Source organism: Mus musculus, chromosome 1 (assembly GCF_000001635.26).
Source record: "Mus musculus strain C57BL/6J chromosome 1, GRCm38.p6 C57BL/6J".
Taxonomy (NCBI): domain Eukaryota; kingdom Metazoa; phylum Chordata; class Mammalia; order Rodentia; family Muridae; genus Mus; species Mus musculus.
The window spans coordinates 53,188,560-53,214,404 of NC_000067.6; the positions used below are offsets into that span (position 1 = coordinate 53,188,560).

The window sequence follows — 25,845 nt, forward strand, 5'->3', positions numbered from 1 at the left end:
TGCATGTATGGTAGCAATATTTGGGTCACAGGAAAAATAAACTTTGGTGGGGAAACAGGCTGAGCAAAAGGAACAACCCTAGGTATTACACTTTTTATGTGTTTATAAATATACACAATAGTTTATAAAAAATAGTTTATACACTTTTTAGAGTTTATAGATGACCCATGAGAACTATAGAGACAATATACCCACTCCAACATATCTTACTCTAGACAACAAATACATGTATTAAACACATCATATTCCAGTTTTGGTAAAATACTGGAATACAGACCTGGTTTGTGAAGGAATATATGTGAGAAAAAGATACTGTAATCTAATTTTTCTGGTAAAAACGTTTACCTTCCCTTCCATATTTTATGACAAAATCTGACACTAAAGCTAAGAAATTATCATATTGGAGAGGCAGCAATATGTTATTTTGTCATACTTTCCTTCCCCACTGCCCCATCCTACTTTAAAGCAGGACTGAAAAGTCCTCTTTGGAATGCCAGCTAAGGCTGTTTTGAGGGATAAAATCTAAACAGGGTTAACTTAATAAATCAAGCATTCAAGAACACACCTACCTTCTACTGTGGAGCCTACAACCTACAATTGGTTTGAAGGTTGGACGTGAAAACAAAATTTTATAGTCCATATTATTTATTTATACATATTTTATAGCTGTAAAAAACCTTTTCCAGTATACAAATAATCACTTTGATACATGATAGGACAAAGTGGGTTAAGAACCACATCAGTTTCCATAGTAACTAATGGTCATAAGCTTAATCATGAAGTTCCTGGAAGATGGGTCAAATGATGAAAAAATGGGCGGCCATGAACACAGCCTTTAATTTCTTTTCCGAACTGGTGCTTCATTCTATAGATAAGATCTTGGACATCCTCTCTTGGTAAGTACATGGGTAGCTGTCTGGATAGACGGACGGCTTCTCCCTGTGAAAAGAAAAGCCACATGTTTCATCCTGATAGACCCTGAAGAAGAGACACACTATTCCAGCAAAATAAAAACTGATTCTCATTTACTCAACAAGTATTTATTAAGCACCAACAATGCTGCACATTATGGAGACAAAGTCATTGGCAACAGAACTGAAGATCTTCTTGTGGAATTTACAGTTCAATGCAGAAAAACAAACAAACAAAAAAACGGATTTGACAAAAACACTGTGAATACATAGCTTACACAATTAACTGGGCAAGAGCAGGGATTGTGTAAATAGGAAGGCTTGCTCAAAGAGATGACGGTTAGGCTTTTCAATGACCATGTGAAGGTCCTGGGCAACATACAGCATTTCAGAGACTAGAACATCCTGTATGGATGTGGCACTGCAGTGAAGGGGGCGAGGTAAGGAAGGCAAGCCAGAGCCAGGACATGGACAGACTAAAATTTATCAGAATACACAGGGAAGTAGAGATTAAAACAGACAGACAGATAAACAAAGCCTGCTAAGTGTTTCATGTCATATAGCCGTGAGGCTGTGGTGAGCAGGCTTTGAGGCTGACTGTTAATGTGGTGTGGGTGAGAGCTGAGAAGAGTTGCTAATGGAAGGTCAGCCTTTGAGGTATTTGGTAGATTGACTGTAAGACCTGCAGAATCAAAGGGAATGTTCTCAGGTTTGGTATATAAATGCTGTCATCTGATGCAGGAAGAGGGGTTTGGGGAATAAGAATTATAAACAAAACCAGCTTCTTTGAGCATAAAGAAAAGTCTTGCAAGCTCCGTTTTTACATTTTAATATTACTCTATTTAGCCACAGGTCTATCACTGTTTCAGCCTCTCCCCCTCTGTATCCCAACAGAATGTGGTTTTCCTTCACTCTGACCTTTAACCTCCCCTTCCCCACAGCCTCACAGCCTCCCCGGGACATCGTCTGCTCACTGAGGTTGACCATGAACGAGCTATCCAGAATCCAGTAGTAGGGCTGACTTAGCAACAGGTTCTGGAGCACAAAGTGCTGCGGTTTCTCTCCCTGACACTTGGTAATCCTTAGATGTGGGCAAATTCTATGCTAGACAATACTAGAATCAAATAACTGTCCTGATATCACCCAACAGAAATGTCAGGTCTGAAGAGGCCTCAGTGACACCTGGAGAGTGTCTGGTTCCTCGGGGTCTGGTCTTTCTTCTTTTGTACCTGTACACTTGGTTTCATATCTGTTATGGTTTCAAATGTCCAAAGCCTCCCTGACCCTCTGCTTACAAGCAGACAACTTCTCTTGTTTTACCTCATACATAAACCATACATCTTCTTATTTATGTAAAAATGTTCCCTTTTAGCTAGACTTGATAGTGTACAGAAAGAACGGTGTGAGTTTGAGGCCAGGCTGGGCTACATAGTGAGATCTTAATCTCAAAACAAATAAGAAGAAGAAAATATCGTGAAAACAAAACAAAAACCAAAGAAAAATTATTTTTCACTCTTGATTCAGAGACTATTATGTTTCTCCTTTCAAAAACATCTCTGTCACACTGGAATATTTACCCCAAACCCTCTCTTTTGGTTTTTCCCAACAGGGCTTCTATGGGTAGCCCTAGCTATCCTAGAACTCATTCAGTAGACCAGGCTGGACTCTACCTCACGGACCGCCCTGCTTTTGTCTCTGGCTGATTGTTTTTAACTTCTCCATAACAAACATACCTAGTTATTCTAACCTGGTACACATTAGCAAAACTGTTTCAGTTCACTCCCAACTGATTTTTTTCCTCCATTATGTCTAAAACCTTATTACTTGACCACATGTTTTTTTGCTCTTAAGAAAGATGTCTCTGGAGTTCCTTGAAACTATCACTGCTGAGTTGTCCTGGCAACAGGCTGGGAATTTCCACAAGACAAAGCTCCCAAGGGGTTCTAAGCACCGCTGAATCCACTGAATTCATTCTCCAGATCAGGTCTCTAACCAAACACCATGAACAAAAAGCCCACTTAATACAGAAGAAAACAAAGCCCAGGTCTGTTTGGAGAGTGACAGCAGGGGACCTTAATGAGAACTCAGTTCTAAAAGTAGCAGTGGTTGTTTCTCTGGACTTAGGCTACACTTGATGCGCTCGCTCAGAAACTTCTCAGCCCCCTCCATTTAGATTTTATTGTTTTTTGTTGTTGTTGGGGTTTTTTGTTTTTTGAGACAGGGTTTCTCTGTGTAGCCCTGGCTGTCCTGGAACTCACTTTGTAGACCAGGCTGGCCTCGAAATCAGAAAGCTGCCTGCCTCTGCCTCCTGAGTGCTGGGATTAAAGGCATGTGCCTCACCATGCCCGGCTAGTACTTTCTTCCTGAAAACTAACATTTTAAAAACTATTCTTTTAACCATTTACTACTGGGGTTGGTGGGCAAAACAACCTTTACTCCTAGCAGAGGGTTAAAGACAGAAGGCAGAGATAGGCAGGTCTCTACAAGCCTGGTCCACAAAGTGAGTTCCATCCAGCCAATGTTACTTAGTGGGACCCTGTCTAAAAACAAAGCAAAATAAACACAAAGTTTTCTATTTGAATAAGAGTCATAAAATTTAGGCAGGTTCATGTGATCCAGTGAGGCATACCTCCAGATAATTTATTACTTTTCGAGGTCTACATTCATAAATCTCCTTTGCATTTTTGTTTACTATAGCATTAAGAATTTCCTTTAAATCCATTATTCCATAGAATGGGAGACACTGAGCCATTCCTTCTATTTCCAAGTAGTTCTCAGTACTGGAAACTCCTGAGGGAAAAAACAAAACCACACATGCAGAGGCATAGTTAAGTTAGTTAAAATTATATTCCAGAACATGTCCATTGGAAACAAGTATCACTGTTAGAACACTTAGTGAACCTTCATCAGAAGTTAATACATCAGGATAAAGTTCTGGTCATGGAGAGAACAAATAATCACTTCCCAGAAGACTTCCATTGGGTCACAGGTGCTCACTGATGCCTCATGTGCTTCCTATAATCTAATTTCACCCTCCTTCCAACCGCTCTGTTCCTCACATTTGCTCAGAACATTTACTTTGGAGAGAAAATGAAGTCCCATGATATTTATTAAAATCAAAATGGTTTAAGCATTTTATCAACTGCTGTACTTCAAATTCTAGCCCACTGGTCTAATATTTAACTTAAAGACCTTGATTATTTTAACTTAACCAAGAATAAAAATAGACACTCTTACCTTGTTACTATAAACTTTCAGGAAATAAAAATGCTAGCATTTATTCAATGATTCAACTAAGAAAATGCTTGAAATTGGTGTTATTTATTAAGCTATTTTAGGGTAATTCAGTCGGTAGAAAATTCCCAAGAGTATATAATCTGCAGCATCACCTTTGACATTAAGGGACAAAATGTGCTTATCCCATTTGTACCTTTAATTCTGGAATCAATATCGCATTGCTTAGAAGGAAAGTCCAACCTTTGGTAGCTGTTGGTAAACTAATACAAACTGAAGCACTGCAGATCTCGGGACTGGAATGGTCTACCCTCTAACATAACCTCAGTTACGGCCCAGTTTTAAGACCAAACAGTAGGAAAGTAATATTCTTCCCAGTAAATAACTGAAGAAAGATGAGCTGCTCCATCATCAAGCACTAGAAGATGAGCTACAGAGTTCAGTAAGGGAGGGGATGTAAGTTAGCGCACACAGGGACCTCGAGTAGAAACCACATAAGAAAGGGAAGCAGGATGCAGCAGGCTATAGTCCATCCTTACAGATGTGAAGAAAGGCACCGTTCATCAATTCAAACTACAGAACCAGCTAGAGAATAAAATCAAAACACATGCGCATGTGCATACCCCCACCCCCAGTCTCCATATTTAAAAATTTCCAATTAAAAAGACACCAGAGGCCTCAAGGAAAATATCTATAAATCTAAAAGAAATGACTAGAAATCAGTTCAGGTCTGAAAGGGGGGCTGGAAGATGGGCAGAATTCTAGGCTTATTGGTTGTTTGTTTTGTATATGGGGACAGGTCTCACGGGTTAGCCAAAGATTGCTTTAAATTCACTATATCTACCAGGCTAGAACAGACATGTGGCACTTTCCCCATGATGGCCTCTCGAGGTGTGGGAACAGGCATGTGTCGCCATGCCCAGCTTTGCCCCTGATTTATGTTACTCAGTGTTTACACTTACTCTGTGAAGTTAATATACCAACTTCAAGGATGGCTGTACAAGAAACTCCTTAGGCTACCAAGGAAGCCTGCATGGATTCTAATCTTGGCTCTACCACTGACTGTCCTCTGCAGCAAACCTGTTTCCTGCTTCCCTTTCTCATCTGTAAAATGGAGGCTGTGATATGAGCTACTCTGGAGGCCGTTAGGGAGTTGATATGTTAATTCTCTGAAGAGTACTCTGTATATAACGGTTACTCAAAATTTATTAGTTGTTGTTAGTGAAGAAACTGAGAAATTTGTGATCTGGACATGAAATCCCCATCTCAAGTGCAACAGCTGTAACTACAGAGGTAAGGCAGTTACGAGAGGTATTTTTACCTTGTGAAACAGAAAAATCAAGCAAAATTTGAAGTTTGCAACAATGAAACATTTTTCCCCCCAAATATCCAGCTCTTTATATCTGTACACTATTGTTTTTTATTTTCTTTCCAAAATTTATTTATCTATTTATTTACTTATTATTGTTATATGGGTTTTATCTGCATGTATGACTATGCACCATATGAAGGAGAATAGAACAGGTTGTTGGATCCCCTGGAATCAGTATGAAGTTGTTCTGTGGATCCTCTGGAAAAGCAGTCAGTGCTTTTAACTGCTAGGCCATTTCTCCAGCTCCCACTTACTGTCTTCTGTGTCTGTGTAAAGCGTTCTTTTAAAAATGCTTTCCTACATTTTGGGTATGACAGTTTAGGCAAGGGAGTCTTTCCACATGGTGCCTGCGGCACTGAACAGAACACAAGGGGGAAGAAACGGGCACGCTAGACTAGGGACCTAGGGCAGTATGGCAACTAAAAAAGACCAAGAAGAGCAACAAAGAAAACTGGATTCCCTAAGGCAGACACATTCTCTTTAATCGATCTGGCATAATCCAGACATCGATGTGAGACTGCTGATCTTCTGTGCCACCTGGCAAAAGAGGCAAAGTTATTAAACAGCAAAAGAGTGGTCACTTTCATCAGACCACTCCATGAGCCCACACATCTGCTTTATCATCACAGTCCGGAGAGCTAAGTTACACAAGGAGGCAGCTGGGCTGCCATGCCAAAAGATAACAGCAAGATCAGTGATCACTTGAGCACCCTCTGAAGGAAGCCATCTCTGCAGAGCTGGCAAGGACTTTCAGAGAGATGAAAATAGACCTGAGAACTTTGAGAGACAGAGGCAGTTCTTGGAAGGTTTATTTTATTTTTTCCATGTCAGAAAAGCCACATTTCTGTTACCTGGTGTCAATCTGATCTTGAAGCCATTTGCTGTAAGACGAGGGTCACACAGGTAAGCTGATCCACTGCCTCTTTCTTCAACTGTTGACATTTTATATAAAACCTCTAGATAATGAGACCCATTAAGAAGACTGAAAAAGAAAGAAATTACGGTTAAGTTACTAAACATTCAGATTGAAACAAGAAAGTTTATGGAAGCTAATCCAAGGGTGTTTTGAAAGTGTTACCACTACACAAAGTGCCGAGCCCTGTGAGAAAGCACTCTGTATTCTGTTAGCATTGTACAAGAGGCTCTCTGTAGAGCGTGCACATAAAGGAGGAGGGCAGACATAAAGGGATTTTTGTCTAAAATGTTAAAGCCTCAATGAGAACTGTAAAAAGTTGTTCTCTAAATATAATACCAATCAAAACCTGACCCACAATGAATCGCTTTTTATGTTTTTAAAGCAGCTATCACGAGTGAAAAACACACATTCCATCATCAAGCTACGCACATAGTTATATTCAAAATCAAATGCTACTCAATGCTTCTTCAACAGCCACAAGATTAAATATAAAACTATTCTTCCAAAAAATTTTCAGTTCACACCTTGGGAGAAATTCCTTTAGTTCAATCAAACACAGCATGTTCGACAAAGGGGCCTCAGAACAGGCATTACAGAAGAGGGCCTATCTAGGCTGATATTATACAGAAGAGGGCCTATCTAGGCTGATAGTATACAGAAGAGGGCCTATCTAGGCTGATAGTATACAGAAGACGGCCTATCTAGGCTGATAGTATACAGAAGAGGGCCTATCTAGGCTGATATTATACAGAAGAGGGCCTATCTAGGCTGGTATTATACAGAAGAGGGCCTATCTAGGCTGGTATTATACAGAAGAGGGCCTATCTAGGCTGGTATTATACAGAAGAGGGCCTATCTAGGCTGGTATTATACAGAAGAGGGCCTATCTAGGCTGATAGTATACAGAAGAGGGCCTATCTAGGCTGATATTATACAGAAGACGGCCTATCTAGGCTGATAGTATGAGGCCCAATCCCCATCTATGAAAGGGGACTTGAGTGCCTACTACAGTAGAGAAATCAGCTTAGGCACACCACATGCTGGAGGGTGATGCTGTATCTTGTTACAGCTCCATTCCTCTTAGAGAAGCAAACAAAGTCTTTTCATTTTTGCTCGGAATGCTGAAGACTTTACTGACTGTGATATCACAGAAAATGCACTGGCTGTATGTCTAGTTCATCTTACCAACTCTGGAATCAATCTGAAAGCTTGTGGTAAAGATGACAAGGGAGACTCCACAGGTAAGTTAATTAATTCTGCATTAGAATCCTGGATATGTGGCTTGCTTACTGCTTCTGTAAGCACACCTAAGATAGCTTTCCTGAGTTTGTGATTAGCTTAGGATCTAATCATGTCTGTGAGTATATGAAAGGATTAAGCAAAAGAATGACTCTCACACACTTTAATAAATGAAAGGAAACATGTATTATACACTTATATATGGGCAGAAACAGGATGGAGCAAAGAATCTTGGTCAAGGCTGATAAAGGCATTCGCTATGCAATTCACCCGAAGTGTGTGTTTGACAGTGCCAGAGCAGTGTAATATCAGGACAAAGCACAGAACTTCAGCTTCAATTACCACAGAGAAGTCATGAAGGTACAAGAGAAAGTCGCTTGGGATTTACTAAATGCAAGAATGAGCACTCACTTAGAACTTCTAACATAATTTATAAGCCATTAACATTAATAGCATCATTAGAGTTTAGAAAAACTTCCTCAAAATACCCCTTCAAAAAAGTATCATTATGCCTACTAGAAAACCTTCAACTTTTATTTAACATTAAGCATTATGAGTTAAAAAAAAAAAATCTCTCTTACTTCACCGTACCTCTCTGTTAATATAATTGGCTTTTCCAGTGGTTCTGCAAGGAGTTTATGATTCTCAAGAAGTCTTTTAAATAGCAGGGCTTCCTCCACTCTGTATGGGTTCAGTAACATGACATCGGCTCTGGACGTGACCAGCCACGAATCAGGAAACTTGAGACTGTGGATCAGGTAAATCTCATCCTTCTCCTCTAAGTCAACTTCCTTTTGTTTCTTCAAGTTCGCTTTTAAGTTTTCCATAGAAAAGGGAATCTCTGTTATTTTAATATTTTCACTCTTCTTCTTTTCATTCTGGGACTGAAAGAGCTCATCAAGTTTTGGCTGATTAGATGAGTCTTTCACCTTATGTTTCTGTGTCCAGCCCCACGAACTGGTGGCCCTTTTTTTCCTGCCGTCTTTCAATGATACTTGTGTCTCCTGTTCAATAGCTTTCTTCATTTGGTTATTGTATCGTTCCAAGTCTTTTTTAGCCTTTTCCTCGTATCTAAGAACAGAGATGAAATAGAACTAATAATAAAATTATAACATAATAAAAATATTTCATCTAAAGTAAATTTTAATAAGCTGTCATTCAGTAATGACTATGAAATCTGTATTACAGAGACCCTCCTGTGTGCTTAGGATAAACTCCAAACAGAGCACAGAAATCGGCCCCTGAAAAGCAGTCAAAAGCAAATGAGAAAGGACTGTACTTGCATCCATGAAGCCCGACCCAGCATAAGCAGGTGGGAGCTGCAGGAATCAGCTAGGAGATGGAAGGCACTTATTACTCTGTATCATCAGAACACAGATCCTTGCTTCCAGAACAACTTAAAATCGAGAGAAAATCCCATGTGTGAGAGCTCTCGGGAAAACATTAAAACGCTAATGAACTGAACAGAGTTTCCATTACTTCTAGTGCAGAAGAAACAGAACCTGGTGTCTGAGTTACATGTGGGGCTTGGTAAACATCTTGACCTTTAATTTAAAACTTGAAGAGTGCCATATGTTAGGTGGAAAACCCCTAAACCCTAGAACTGAGTAAATCTCTCCATAATCCAATGCAACACAAACTCCCACAAGCTCAAAGGCATCTTAAATAAAAATGAACAGTTTCTCGAAAGGAACAGATATCACCCATAATGTCCACTGCACAACTGAAACTCACCGCTCAAGCACCAAAAGAGCGTGTGAGTCATGACCAAAGAAAAGACCCCTTCATCACAAGTCAGATTTATAATTAATAAAAAATTTCATATAAACATTTCAGGACTCTAGATAAGCACTAGAAAGAGAACTAGGAGGGGTGAAGGGGATGCTCCAGTGAGAAGTGGAATTTGTATGTATGCATGCAAAGACGTGGGAAGTCAGGAACTAAACTACAGGATCTGCAAAGGAATGGGCACTGTGTAGATTTAGTTATAGACCAGAGACGGAATCAACAAAAAGGCCAGTGGAACTGAAGGCAGAGCTACAGCATCACCACTGTGAGCAAGACAGAAAATGAACCTGTGCACACTGAAGCAGACAGGAGCTAATGCACAAGCATCCCAACGTGTCAAACACTTAATGATGGCCCAACCAGCAGAATTATCACACTTGCAAGACCCAAGGACAAGTCCAGGCAGGATCAACGCAAACAAACCCTGCCAGATACACCAGAAGCAAACTGTGAACTGAAGGTGAATCCCCAAACCAGTGAGAAGAGAACCAAGAAAAAGGACAATGCAATGCCTGCTAAATATGCAGCGTGCCAAGAGAGCCCACAGTTCATATCTACCAACCATGAATATCCTTTAAAGGGATGAGGAAACAAATGCCTTCGATAAAATGAGTTTTCTGCTAACCTGGCTGCACTCTTAAAGAATGATATAGGCCCCAAAGCAATTATACCTGTGGGCCTTTAGTTTTTATGTGAGACTCTGTGGTATTAACTTTACCTAAGTGCAATGAAAAAGTGCCTGATGTATTAAGCAACGCAAACACTAATATAAATTAGATGTTACGATGTATTCATTTCAACCTTGAGTGCCTCTGCAAGTGTTCCATGAGAAGACAGGCAGAAGGACATCTCTAATCCTAATGTCAACGATTATATTACATAAAACACGTCTTCAAACAACAGGGCAGGATACCTAGTATCATGGGATTCTAGGAATTACACTTTTATAATAACACAGAGGTATAGAAAAATGGAAAATGCATATACACTATACAAACAGAAAACGTAAGAAAACAAGAGACTGACAGCATTAAATGAAGTAGATCAAAATGCTTAGTTGTCAGAGATGCAGGGCCTGTTAGAAAGCTTAACACTTACATGTGTGTGTACCTAGCAATAGAACTTTCAGTATCAAGAGATTTCAAGCAAAATCGCACAGCTTAAACGCAGAAATAAAGTCAGAGGCATAGCTGGAGACACGGACGCCCATCTCCTCAGTGGCAAAATCAGATTACAAACTGCCAGTAAAACGACAGATCTTAGCAACACTGCCACCCACATTCATTTAAACAGGAATTCTGATTCTTTATATGTGAACATGGATCATTCAACAGGACAGGAAATACAAGAAGCCAAATTCTCAATACCTGCCAAAAGGTGAGTGACAACTAGCTTACTTTCTGTCCATGTTAAACTGGAACCCAAGTTTATTCATAAAAGCCTTAAATGTCGGAAAAATAACCGACACGATAGTATTCACACTGACCTCAGTATGTACAAGAAGAGGTTGAATAAACCTTATTATGCTTATAAAATTAAACATTATTGCTTAAAATGATGTGTCTTGAGACTATATTGTTAGAAGTCAGATGTATCATATAGTTTTATTTATTTGAAGTTTAAACACTAGCAAAACCAAGGTAGTATAACAGAAATCAAAATAGTGTCTGCCTATGGAGGTAGCAGGAGGGAACTGTAGGGAGGATGGAAATGCATGTTTTCACTGTGGTACTGTTCACACTGAACTACCCTGCTAGGGCCTTTGCATTCTACTGTAGGTAAACTTTACCCAATTTAAAGAATGCTTTAAGTGTTGGGGAGCCAGACACAGCAGCATATGCCCACAGTCCGGCACCGGGACGGTGGAGGAGGAAGGAGAACCACAGACTCCAGGCCAGATTGTTTTACAAAGCTATTTCATTTCAAAATGAAATAAAAAATGAAAACAGTAAACAACAAAGCCATTTAAATAGCACATGGAATTAAAAAGTACACCATTTAATCCATCACAGTTATTCTATTTTCATTTAAAGTCATCAGTTGATAAATCCCAATAAATCAAATATATTCAAAGTTTGTAATTCAGCTGTATAAAGCAATGACTATTTCAATTTTATAGTGGGTAAACAACTTACAGGGCTTTGTTCTGTCCCTTGGGGTATTCATTTATATTATGTGAGTAATTTGCATGCACTCATAGCTCTGCAACAAGTTGTTTGATACACTGTAAATGGTGATGTTTACTCTAAGTTTCTATCAAGAAACACAAATCTTGGCTGGGGATGTACTCAGTGGCAGAGTATATGCTGAAACACACAGACACACACATGCATGCATGCTCTAGACTCTGGGTTAATCCCTAGCACAACAAACATGAAAACAAAAAGAAACACAAATTCTATAATTTGAATAGTATGTTTGATTAAAAGTGTAGTAATTATTTCTACTGGACCCTTAGGGCCTGTTCCTGCCCACCTCCCAATACCTGATCATTTCCCCCACCCCTTCCCTTCCCTGTCCTCTGTCCTACTTAGATTCCTCCCTTGCTCTCCCCCTCCCCACACCACTTGACTGCTTTCTTCTCTCTCCCAAGATCTGGGAGGTGAGAGACTCTCAGGGCTAAAAGGGAGGGACTTTGGATGAAGTGCTCACAGTGGGGAGGGGGAACTTGTAGAGTCCACCTCCAGTGGAGGGACAGGGTATCATGGGGAGGGATGTGGTTGCCATCCCACGGTCAAAACTCTGATCCAGAATTATTCCTGTCTGAAGGAATTGCAGGGACAAAAATGGAGAAGAGACTGGGAGAAAGGAAGTCCAGTGACAGGCCCAAACTGGGATCCAGTTCAAGGGAGGCCAGGGGCCCTGACACTGTTACTGATGCTGTGGTGTGCTTGCAGACAGGAGCCTAGCATGGCTGCCCTCTGAGAGCTCCAACAAGCAGCTGAAAGAGTCAGATGTAGATATCAGCATACAACCAATGGACAGAAGCCTGGGACCCCTGTGATAGAATTAGGAGAAAGCTAGAAGAAGCTGAGGAGGAAGGTGGCCTCTATGGGAAGACCAGCAGTCTCAACTGACCTGGACCCCCAAGATCTCCAAGATCTCTGACACTGAGCCACCAACCAGGCAGCATACACCAGCTGATCTGAGACCCCGGCACACATATACAGCAGAGGACTGCCTGGTCTGGCCTCAGTGAGAGAAGATGCACCTATCCCTCAAGAGACTTGAGGCCCCAGGGAGTGAGAAGGCCTGGTGGGGTAGGGGTGGTGGGGTGGGGACATCTTCTTGAAGTGGGGTTGGTGGCGATATGGAATGGGGAGCAGTTGGAGGGGCAGACTGGGAGGGGAATAAAGTCTGGACTATAAAAAAGGATTAAAGAATAAAAATAAATTTTTAAAAAGTTTAGTAATTAAATAAAACTGTTATATTTTTTAAATTAAGTTTTAAATTTAGGCCTTGGTAACTAAGATTATTTCAAGTCTCGTAGGACGCTGGCTTAGATTCTACAGACCATTACTGGATTTGTATATTGTGAAGTGGAACTATAAACCAATAGACTACAACAAGGTACACAGTCTATGCTCAGAACATGCTTCCGAATAAAGAAATGCTACATGTTAGTTGGATAAGATTGCAATAAAGGTCTGCTTCATTGTAAACTAGATAAACATTAGTCATCATTTGCTTTTCATTTTCATATTTTTGAAAGTTACTTTCTTCCACTTATTCCTAAAACACGAACATATGGGCTAGTTATACAAAACACATGGTCTTTAATAGTTTACTTTCACAGGCACTAGAAATAAGTATATTTTTAGCTCTTAGACATCAGAATTCCAGACTTTTCCTATGGGGTGGAAAATGAGTTCAAGATAAAGGTCATTTTGGTAATTAATTATAACGTGCAAATTTTCACATATGGTACCAATCTTTTGATTTATTCAAGAAGTCAATTTAATTAGTTCCTTGGGAAACATAAAAAAGTTATGTCCAAAATAATACTAGGTAAATGTTAAGTGAGAACAGATGTTACCTTTGTACTTAATGCCACTAAGGGACTTAGCAACTTAAATGGAAAGTATTCACCCTGATCTGACTAAGCAGTCAGTCAAAGGATGTTTCTGAGACTAAAGGCTACATTTAATTATAAAGTTTATTTAACATTTTCAGTAACATCTAAATTGTAACATTACTTAGTTACTTTAAGTAGGAATATATTTATATATTGCAAATGAAAGCTCAAATTAACACCAACGGACTGAAGGACCCCTCTCCCAAGTGGCAGGGAGGTTCATGGCTCACACCTGGATTCTGACCCTCTAGAGTAAAGGAGAGAAAATCAGAAAAGACCTAAGTCTTCACTAACCCCTACTTTCTCAGCAGGGACAAAGATTCTGGCTAATCCTGGGGCCTGCGGAGCTATCCTCAACCTGGCCACCACCCCTTCCCCATCTTTCTTTATCACACTCTCACATTCTACCCATGTCATAGGGTCTTCCTTGGCAATACCATGTTCCTTCTTTTGTGATAATTCCTTAAAAACTTTCTGGTTTTATATAAGGAAGCAATTTTCTGTCCTGTATAGCAGACAACTGCTAAGTGTTTTCACACTCTCCATATTGCCCTGATTAATGGGATAAAAGGCACCGACTCTATGATGAAGGCCGCAGATGGCAACTAAGAGAGACACACAACTGGACAGTGTGCAGGGAGTGAGATTTGGAGGACTCAGTCCTAAATGGGATGTCTATGCAGAGGAGACCCAAAGACAGTCAGAGCCAGAGGTGATGGATGACTCTACGCTAACAGCATCTTCCAGACACAGCAGGACTGAAGAACACATGAATTCAGCATCCACAGGGCCTGCACAGGTTCAAGACAGATGCGATCCCAGCACTGAGAGGGCGTTATGGACATGGCTGCTTATTCTTAATCAGGAAGCCATCCACAAATGACATCTGCTTGCAAAGGAAAAAAAAAATGAGTTTTCTCCAATGGTGTCTCACTGGGTATATATTAACTACACTTCCGGCAGGCCCCAGGCCCAGCAGGAGATGGCTAACACAAAAAACGATCTCAAGGGTAATTTTGTAGACTGGGTATTTTTTGATCTTACTAGTATTTTTGTGTGTATATTTTGGTTTTTGGTTTTGTGTTTTATGTGATGTATTTATGTGTTTCTTGACTCTTTGTATTTTTAAAGAGTGAGAGCACGGCAAGAGCTAGAGAGAGCAGGAGACTGAAATGGAGAAAGGGGGCATGTTGTGTGAGGTTGGGTGGGTAGGGAGGATCTGGGAAAGGGGAAACCATCGTCAGAATACACTGTATGAAATATTTTTCAATTAAAAAACTCATAATATTCTGTGACTGCTACATGACAAATTACAGACTATACTATTTATGAATAGAAAATTAATGTCATTTTTACCTGAAATGACCAGGCAGAATGACAGGCCACCCCTTAACAAGTTATTTCCTAAATGAAGGAAGGGAATGGGAAGGAAAAAGGAAATGCCAAAATGAACTGGAGCACTGCAGATGGGCCTGATCCTTGCTCCTAGGATGGAGAGAGGGCGGGCCTCAGAGAGGGCAGCAGGTGCTCTGGCCTCTGCAGTACCATGGATGACTGCCTCAAGAGTCAGGACCTTTGGGATGGAGGCCAGAGACTTATGGAAGGCATGCAGGTGCTCTGCTATTGAGCTACACACCAGATCTACTCTTGTATCACATCTATTCTTTGCAGAATTGAGGAGTATTGGAAACTTCAAAATGAAAGCTGGACGAGAATTGATAGGCATGGATTTGATCTAGTGGATCACGGTCTAAGAAGTTCTGGTCTTGAAACCTAAACATTTTGCTTTTTTAAAAAAAGCATCTGTGTGTCTGACTCTAAGTAGAGATCAGTACTTTCTTGGCACATTTCTGTTTCTGACATCCAAGTCAACTTAAGTGACTTAGAGCAAATGAAAACTGCCATTTATAATATAAACAGCTTAAAAATCTCCATTACGCTAACAGAGAAATCACTCTCTGCATGTTGGACATTGCCCTGAGCTCTAACAGCCATTATCTCAACCACTCCTCACAATAGTGAGAGGCCACTGCACACTTTTACTGACAGCCAGCAGAGAATGTCTGTCCACAGGTCTCAGGCGTAGTTTCTGAGATCTGCTCTAAATGGATTCCATAACACTACTAGAGAAAACTTTAGATGAAGCTTACTAACCATAACTAGTAATCTGACAATTTAGGACACACAAGGCAAGATAATGCTTAAGTAACCCTCCCCACAAGGCAGCAATAGAAAGTGCTGCTGCAAGGCTGAGGGTCTTGAGCCTTCCCCTCCGGAGTCTGCACAGCCCCCAACTTCACAGAGGCTGGGAGCATCTTTTCTTTCTGTTCTCAGAACTTATCACTTATGGAGTACCAAAGAATTCACTTATCTTTAAATGAAATAATTGTATCGTCTATGTAAATCTTAAGACAATTGTCGTAGTGTGAGCCTTATTTGTATAATAATTCCAAATAAGATTCTACAAATCTGATAATTATTTATGAAATAATTAGCAGTTTGAACACTGGCTATTTCATGTACCAAGTTCTGTCCTTAAAAAAGTTATGAGGGACTAGAGGGATGTCTCCATAGTTAAGAACACCAACTGCTCTTCCAAAGGACCTGGGCTCAATTCTATGAGCACCCATAGATGGGTTCATCATTCTATTTATAACTCCCATCAGAGAGCGCTGATACACTCCTTTGGCTTCCACAGGCACTAGGAATGCATGTGGTACAAAGACATACAGAAATTAAAAGTCATGACTGTTGTATTATGGTTATTTCTAAAATATGAAGCATATTTTTATTGCTTAAGAATATATATATATATATATACATATTTCTGAAGTCGATGATGTCATGCCTCAGACTGGCCTCAGAATCATGAGGGGAAGGAGGGATCATGTGGAACTAGTCACAAAACGAAACTGACCACAAGATGATGGGACAGAATGTGGTAATGGGCTCATCACACTGCACCTTGATATATATTTGGAGAAGAAACACAACCTCCATCCTCCCTTAAACAAGCAGTCATCTGTATAGCATTTCATCTTTGGTGGTTTTAGAAGCATTTTTCTAGTACACCTCAGAATTTTAGAAAATCTATGATGGCTACTGGTGTTAATAGTCATCACTACTATTTTAAATTAATAGTTTATTTCTAAGACTGAATTAATGAATATTATGAAGATATGAAAGAGTTAATCATATGTATCATTTATGAACGGATTATATTTAAATATTTCCCCAGATATTTGACAGAGTTTTGAAATAATTAGATAATAATAAATGGCTGAAAGTCTAATTTTTATTCTTCATTTTCTGGTGGGCCAGGACATTCAAAATGCAACGTTTTGTACTGACTGATAAACAATATTGTGTAGAGTGCTACCCACCCAGCATGACAGCCATCATCGTTATTAGAGCAGCTGTGGCTGCATGCAAGCGAGCCTTAAGAGTGGACATTCTCTCTGGAGGGGAAGGAGGAGAAAGGTCACTGGACTCTTACTGAGGTCCCAGCTCTGCTCTCCTCACTTCTCAGGAAGCTGTACGCAATTCTGACTTAACTTCAACTGCATCACGGAGGTGCTAAAGTGCACAGAGGGCTCAAGCTTGACTGAGGGTCTCCGTCTCTACAGCTATGCTGGCCATGACTTTTTGGTGGTACAGCTGATTTGGGATATGGAGTCTCTGTAAGTAAACCCTCAGTCATGCTCTTTAGGTAAGCCCAATAAACTTACTGGTTCCCCAAGCTGGACTCTGATTTGTCTTTGGTGCCTTACAAGGAAGGGGTAATGTTTGTTCACATCTCCCTAGGGAAAAGTTCCCACAAGAGGAAGCTAGCTACATATACCCATTAGATTGTTTTGGGACGCACACTTAGATCTGAAGATACAGGCAATATTTTAATCAGAACAAATCACTTATTTACAAACCCTAAACACCCACAACAACTTACAACTTGCCAATAAAGTTTAGATACTACAAGTTATACTGGCTATATAGGCTTACACACTAACTTGGTTCTGAAACTCTAACACAATCTTTTGTACTGTGCATGTCATTCTAGAGGCCAATTTAATGGGGAGAAACAGTCAAATTTTTACAAAAAAACCACTACCACTTCAACTGCTGTAATGCAAAAGCTTGAAAAAAATGCTGCTCCAGAGAAATTCTTTAGCATAAATTAGAAGAAAGGAATAAGAAAGTGGAGAGTCAAACTGAGATGAAAGCAGTAAAGACTTCTATCAAATAACCAAGGAGACAAAACACAACAAATATTTTCAAAACAAAAATAAAAAATAATACTCCCCTATCCAAAACAACAATGAAAAAATGATACCCAAAAGGATGCTTCAGTGAAGCTAAGAAGCATTTTCCATTTTCTTCCTAACCGTGAAGTTTCTAAAGCTTTGAACCCATCAGTCATACAGAATGCAGAGCGCGGAGCATCTGGGCACATGCGCTCTGGAGACCTACTTGTGCTTTTCCTCTTCACTCAGTGTCTCCCATCGTGCTTTGATTTGTTCTGTCGCATCCTCCAAACCAGTCTTGGGATTCTCTGTGAGGAACTGAGTGCGGTGGTCTTGAATGAACAGGGCACTGGCTGACATGGGCTTCTTGACTGCTCGACTGCTAATTAAGTCATAGGCTGTAAGCCGTCCAGATCTGTTATGGATTACATCTGATGTTCTGCTACAAGGACCATCACTGAGAGTCTCTGGTTCAAGGCGTGGGTGACTACTGGTCACTTTACATGATAAGCTCTTTTGTGGCACTAAAATTTTCACAGGTTCGATATTCTCTCCCATTGAATTACACAAATTTCCTTTGCTCCAATCGTCTGCACAGATTTCCAGAGCTTTCTCAGGAAGTGTTTCTCTCCCATCTCCCCCACTTCCTCCTGTACCATTCCTGCCATTTTCTCCTTGGATGTGCTCCATAGAACCTACAGAATGAGTTTCACTGTGATTACTCTGATTAGTCTCTGATGATAAATTATTCATAGGAATATTTTGAAATGTGTCCTTATTAATGTCACCACTAAAATGACCATCAAAATAATTGCCTATATTTATCTGTTCATTTAAATGATGATCAATGTTTTTTCTAGATTCATCCTTTTGGAAGTGAATAGCCGAAGTATCAGCATTTGGATAATTATTTCCAAATGATTCCATTTTATTAAAAAGCACATCTGTTTCGGCTGTTTGACTAACAACCATGTTGGCTGAGGAAATATCTACTCTGTTATTTTCAGAAGACTCTGTAGTGGGTAGTGGTCCGTAACAGGTCATCATCAGATTTTCAAGAGCAATTAAAACAGATTCCTAAAAATACAATGAACAAGTATTAGGAGGGATACTGTGAAAGGGGCAATATCTAAAATAATAACAAAATTTTTAAAAACTAAGCCATTTTAATAAGGGAACAGTTAGGACAGCATAAGTTTATAGAATAATTATATATAGAACTTTATTTGAAAAAGATTACCTTATTCTGTAATAACACTTGACTTTTATCTGGTGTTAGATTTATATCCACCTCAGCTGATGGAACATCAATTTTCAGAAAGAAAATGGGATACAAGCGGGTAGACTCCTTTAGGCACTTCAGATTATAATAGCGTCGAATTAACTAGAAATATATGCAATGAATAAAAGACAGAAGTATCTTGTTATTGCCAGCTTTAAATAAGAACTCCAGCTCCAGGGGATCTGATGCCCTCATCTGGTCTCCATGGGCACCAGGCACTTGGTACAGACATTCTTGCAGGACAAATATCCATACACATAAAATAAAATTTAGAAAAAGCAAAACTCACTTAAAATGTATTAAATTCTTAATCTAAGGGGTATTTTTCATTCTCGAAGTGATTACCTTTAGTATATCTTTTTGATGTACTGGCCGACTATTAATAAAGATGAAACTTCTCTCTGGGGTTGAAAGACTTGTGGAATTGTGGTCTGCATCGTGCTTTGGGAAGAATCCACTTAGGTAAATCTACAATTGTAATACACAAGTATAGAAGGTGTAACATCAACAATGAAGTTCTAGAGGTCGGATTACATACAGTGTATTCGAAAGTATACAAAATTGGATATTTTATTTATTAACATTTCAAATGTTATCCCCTTTCCTGATTTACCCCACAGAAACCCCACATCCCATACTCCCTATGACTAAGCATAATAAAAAAAGATGGAAAATTTCATTTTCCACAAGTTTTACTTAGACAATTTAAAAATGTTGCAGCTTGTGTTTATATAAAGTTAAAGACAAATTATTCTGTTATATACTTTTCCATAAAATTAAGTTCTAGATTTTAAAATAATACATTATTGTCTCTATAGATATTTTAAGTGTTGTTATGTCCAGGAGTTATTTATTTATCACCTGAGATTATGATAGATTAGGTAAACTGACTTTTAGGAATATTTCCAGAGAAGCTCAGAAATTTACTTAGAGTTGGAGAAATACTTGTGAAATGGACTGATTTTAGCACTAATTTCTTATTGTTTTATCAAGGTGGTAATATTATCTGTCTATCTATCATTTATCCAATTATCTCAGATTTCACATGTTTGTTTATATTATAACTATCTGTATAAAGTAAATCTATAAAATACAAAAAAAAAAGAGAAAGTATACAAAATAACTCATGAGACTGTAACTTTAGGTCATATACGGGCTGGTAACTATGCCTTGGGAATTAATGTTGAGTAACTACTTAAGAGTACTAAGCCAGTAAAAACATATTATTAATGGCCCTAGCTTCACATTTTTAACTATCGGGACACATACCCTTACCTTGTTTTATTTTAAAATATCTTTCCTCATACAGTGATTTCACCCCCTTCCCCTGACTGGCTGTTTATCTTTTTCTCTTCAACTATTATTTCCCATGAAAAGTGGCCATTTATTTGTTCTTAATATTTTTGAAGCTAACTGTACTGGGTTTTCATTGCTGTGTTTAAGAAAAAAAAATTGTTTACTTTGATTTAACTCTAATTCCCTCATGGCTAAATACTGGTAGTATACTATAAGTTATCTCTATGATTGCTCACAGAACTTCACTACAGATTTTTGTGTGTGATTATTTACACACTGTACTTTTCTCCAGTCTACAAATATATCAAGAGAAGGAAGATCCTGAAAGACACTAGAAAAACTGGCCAGAAGGAAAGAGTGACTTAAGAGATTAGAAGGCAGAGTATGCACCTGCTTCTACCTTGAGCTAATTCACATAGCACAGAAAACTGTTAAACATTTCATTCATTGTAATTCCCCTTCCTCCCACTTTGCATTCATGGTATGTGTGCACCTGTGTGTGTGTACACACATGTATGTATATTCTGGTATACAATCTTATATGAAATAAGTCAAACTTGATGAGCAACTCTAATGGGAAGCATTAAGCTTAGGGTAAGGAGTAAGGTGTTATTTATAGTCGAGCAGTAACCATGACACTTGGTAACAACACAACCCTAGGCTGTCACCTATGACTGTGGCTCTCCCTGCTCTTGCAGTAAGTGCTTAAGGAGATGTAGTACCAATTTTAGAACACTAAGTGCATTACTGTCCCAGTGCCAATGTCTACCAATTTGGAAAAATAAGTTAATAAATCTGGATAATCCATTACAAGATGATACCACTTAATTAACTGTAAAACTTCACAGCATTTATAAATGGCTGTATAATTTACCATGCAACATGAGACTCTTCTTCAAACACCTGCTGGGTAGCAGGCGAGTCTGCTTAGCCTCTGGAGAACTTACTGAGTGTTTGGATTAAAGGAAATACATAGATGAGGAGAGGAAAAAGGGAAGAGAAGTGTCCTCTGTGCCCTAAGATGAAGGAGACCACGGAGCCAGGGGTTCCCTTTCACACCACTGTGACTGCAACTGTGTAACTACTGACTTCTAGACACTGGGCTTTAAAAATTATCAAACCATGTTAAAGTTATAAGGGAGAGTCAAGCAGTCATGGTGCATATAATGCTATATAAATTAATCATCAGATTACTTCACAGAAAAAGAACAATAACACCCCCCCCCAATTAGTTCAATAGGGAAACCCTCTGATAGACTGTATGAGATTCTGTACCTCAACCTAACCCCTCCAAATACAATCAATCCCATCCTTTCAGCTGCTTCTCAAGTAGACCTCTCTCCTCTCCTCCAGTCTTCTTTACAAACTAGCATCTCTCACCAGGTGTGCTGTGGCACATCTTTAACACAACAATCAAGAGGGCAGAGTTTTGACACCAGCCTAATATTCACAACAATGCAGCAAGTTCCAGGGTAGATGAATCTACTTAGTGAGACCCTGCCTCAAAGAACAACAAACACCCAATAAAGTGGCTTCTCTCTCAAAAACTAATGCAAGTCTTTTTTCTTTTGACTTTGCAGGCCTGACATCAACAACAACCCCTTTAAGAAACATTTTCCTAAAAGAACTGACTTCCTTCTCCCTCTTTTGTGACATGTCCTCTTCAGTCTGATTAGTTGTGCTCTTTCCTTTAATTTTATCTTTTAAGGATGATCATGATCCCCTGAATTCCATTTTTAGGCCTCTTTTGCTCTGTAGTTAATTGGAGTAATTTTAATCTCATCCCTAGTTCCAATAGCTACCCACCACTGATACTGAGATAGCAAAGTTGTAGTTATTTCTTGCATCAATTAGCTGTCACAAAAACGAACTCACCATATTAAAATGTTGTAAGATATGTTATCTAGTTTTTACCCCACTCTCCAACTGGCAACTTTTATATTCTCGACCATACTAGAAAGTTATAGTCTGTCAGAGAAATATACTCTTTACCTTAATTATGATAGTGCAAGCCTGACTAATCTACGAACCCTTGCCTTTTTCTTTCTCAAGTAAAGCTCCATAATATCATACACACATATCTAAATACCATATAAATACTAAAGTGGTCATGTAAATGCTCTGCCCAAGAGAGTGGAACAAGTTCATGTAAAAAACCCTTCTCATAAATACAAACTATATGGGGGTGATAAAAACAGACAGACAAAGGTAACGCTGTATGTATAAACTACACAATGGGGAGTGCCAGCTGGAGAGCGAGGTCTTCCGTGATGATATCAGAGACAGGATGCCTCACTGGGAGATTAAAACCTAGTAAAGGATTGAAATCAGTCTTTCCACTTGGAACATGGAGCTCACATAACACCTCCCTGGAAGAAAACAAAATGACTTACATATTGTGACCACTGTCTATGGCTGCTTGCCAGGGTCACAGGAAGAATAAAGCCAATTCCAAAACCAAGAACCAGGCTAGGTCAAGCTGCAGTCATGAAGGAGTCTGGGAGTCCTGGCAGGATGAGAGGAATGAACTACTAATGTCACACCTGGTTTCACACTGGGACTAGGGAAGAGGTAGGCATGGGACTGTAAGACAGAGTGTAAGCACGGAGAACAAGACAGAATGACAGAAACAAACCATGATCCCTAATCCTGTAAATTAAAGTTTCAAGTCACATCAAATAGATGAGAATAAGACTCTTCTGAATATTGGAAATGATTCTGAAATTAAGTGTTGTACCATGGAATTTAAACCAAATAAATAGCATCAATTATATCAGAACATAAGTAAGCAAGCAGGGATAGCTACAAATAAAGTTTAGAAAACACGGAAAATATATTTCAAGTTATGAAAAAATACAGTTTGAAGAATAAAAATTAGGTAGTAATAAGACATTCTCTCACCTTGGAGTAGAGCTAAAAATATCAAAGAGAAGACAGAGGTCAAGAAGGACAACCTGACAACCTAACAAAACTTTTCAAACCAGGGGCTCAGGTGGCATCACCATTTATAACAAAGATTCTTCCTAGAACTAAGTACATACAAAAAAGACCCTTACCACAAAGGGAAGAGATAAATAGATACTCTGTATCCAACATTCCCAATGGCCAACCATTCCAGTTCAAAAGGGGAAATATGTGGGCAAATTTTATAATAGAAGATGTGTACTGGGGGACAGAATAAAGAGAGAGGTCGTAGCCAGTAGTGGGGGTGGGGGTGGCGTGGGAAATATGATTGGTTTTGCCAAGAATGAAAAACACTCGCGGAAATTCTGACATTAGAAAAGTCATGAATACAAGCCAGAGTATGGTGTGTTGACGGATGGCTGGTGGAACAGAAATACAACAGAATGACACAAAACAAGAACAGCAGAGAGATCTGACTGCGATTGCTTACAGACATTCTAAAGTTAGCAGACATTCTTCAGCACTTGAACTAGAACATTGTTAACACATGTATTATACATTCTTCCATGCAAAAATAAGCATGTGAAGACAAAGCAAAATTCCTGTTGTCTATGAGAGATTACCAGAAGTCTTTATATAAATCTGTCTCCAAAACCAGGGGAAAACAAATCAAAACAAAAACCCAAAAATTAAATTAAAAAAAAAATTATCTGGTAATGTCTCAAAACAGAGTGAAAAAACTTATCCGCTGCAGGGCTGACTCATGAGAATCCCAGTCACATATCCAATCACAGCTAATAAAAGTCTAGACAACTGCTTTCCACACCTGAATGTAAGGACTTGGTAAAACTACAGATCTGCCTCAGCTGACCTAAGAACAGGCCTTTGACACCAATCCTAACAAACTTCCATGTGATATCCAACACTACCAGACTACTGATCATAGCAGGACGTCTGGAGTATCTAGAATACAAGTACACACACAATCAAGTCCCATGCTGGGCGTGGTGGCGCACGCCTTTAATCCCAGCACTTGGGAGGCAGAGTCAGGTGGATTTTAGAGTTTGAGGCCAGCCTGGTCTACAGAGTAAGTTCCAGACAGAGAAACCCTGTCTCAAACAAACAAACAAACAAACAAACAAGTCCCAGGAAAATAAGGGAAACAAGGACAATTTAGATTTTCACTGACTATTCCAACTCACATACCAAAAGCATCATAACACTAGAGAACCAGTAGGCTCAAAGTGATCAGTCAAATAGCAAGAAATAAAAGGTCTCTTGCCTAAAGAAACTACATAGTGACAATGTATCACAAATCAAGTACAATTAATGTAACTTTGTCTTTGAAATTAAAGTAAAGGAAGGCAGGAAAAGAGCAAGGAAGATCCCAGTGGAGCTGATGGAAATGGATGGATAGATAATGGATAGATGGGTAGGTACATGGATGGATAATCAGATGATTGACAGGCAGGCAGGCAAGTATCACTCAACATGAACCTAAGAGTCAACAGCAGACACAAACACACATTCCCAGTTAAAATTTTCACAGAGCAAAAAGACAAAGAATCAGAAGTCTGGAACAAAAGGAAAACAGGGAGAGAGAACCAGAGATTTAGAGTAACAAGACCTTCTAAGCAAAACAAAACTTGTCTCCTATGAAATACTTTAAAAACAAAACTTTATCTTTAGAAAGATTCAGGCTTTTGAACAAACACACACACACACACACACTAAGGAGCTATAAAACAGCATTTAAATAAAATATTCTTGGAAGCTGAATACTCTTGCCTTTTTATGTAAAGTACAACAAAAGAATTTGAAGATATAAAGACATACGAAGATGGAAAGAGTGAGAAATAGGATGAAAGAGAGAGAGAGAGAGAAAGAGAAAAACTGTTAATAGATATTAGTATAAACCCTATATAGCTAAGAAAAATGTGTCTCCAGATTGAAAGCATTAAGTCCTTGGCACAGTAGTGAACATACATAATCCTTATAAAAATTACAAGTGGGGGAAGAGGTGGGCGGATAGAAGGGGCAAACAATACTAAGAGGATATAAAAAAAGCTATATAGAAACCAACTGTTCTATTAACTTACTAAATATATAGTCTAAAACATAACCTTTGAAAGGAGATGCCCTCCATGGCATGGGTGATGCTCTCCTAGAAGCCATGCCTTAGTGAAGGAACACCACAGTAGCAGCTTTGGGAAACCTTTCTACTGGTGAGTGGTCAGAGAGGCCCGGGGGCACCTGAACATCAGACGATGGGGACTGCCTTTGGTTGCCCACATGAATTCAGCTGTAAAAACTGCTAAAGATTACACACTATGGTCACAGGGCATGAAAACGAAGGTGGAGCTGAGCTGCAAGCTTCTTCCCTATTGCCCAGCTGTCAGAGTTGCTATATAGGTTGGGGTGGGGGTTTTATTAACAGTTTTACCAAGCTGTGAATACTGCTAACTACAACAAAAACTTCAGAGGCAAGACACAGCCTCTAGTGTTAATGCTGGTAGACTGGAATTGAGGCAAGCAGCCATTTTCTAATTGTATTTGAGGCCTGTTCCACAACAGGAAACTCATGCCT

General features: G+C 39.3%; 1 protein-coding gene across 9 annotated transcripts in view; it reads right to left on the bottom strand.

The window, feature by feature from the left end:
- Nucleotides 1-627: 627 nt before the first annotated feature.
- The window catches only part of Pms1 (PMS1 homolog 1, mismatch repair system component), a 107,845-nt gene continuing 82,627 nt past the window's right edge, over nt 628-25,845 (bottom strand). For all 9 annotated transcript variants that reach the window (XM_006495942.4, NM_153556.2, XM_006495938.4 and 6 more), the window contains 7 exons: nt 19,404-19,526; nt 19,017-19,160; nt 18,003-18,853; nt 8,264-8,743; nt 6,369-6,499; nt 3,541-3,701; nt 628-939 (listed from right to left, as the gene is read on the bottom strand). In XM_006495942.4, the coding sequence (XP_006496005.1) occupies nt 775-939; nt 3,541-3,701; nt 6,369-6,499; nt 8,264-8,743; nt 18,003-18,853; nt 19,017-19,160; nt 19,404-19,526 (2,055 nt within the window). In that variant the 3' untranslated portion in view covers nt 628-774. The remainder of the gene's footprint in view (nt 940-3,540; nt 3,702-6,368; nt 6,500-8,263; nt 8,744-18,002; nt 18,854-19,016; nt 19,161-19,403; nt 19,527-25,845) is intronic.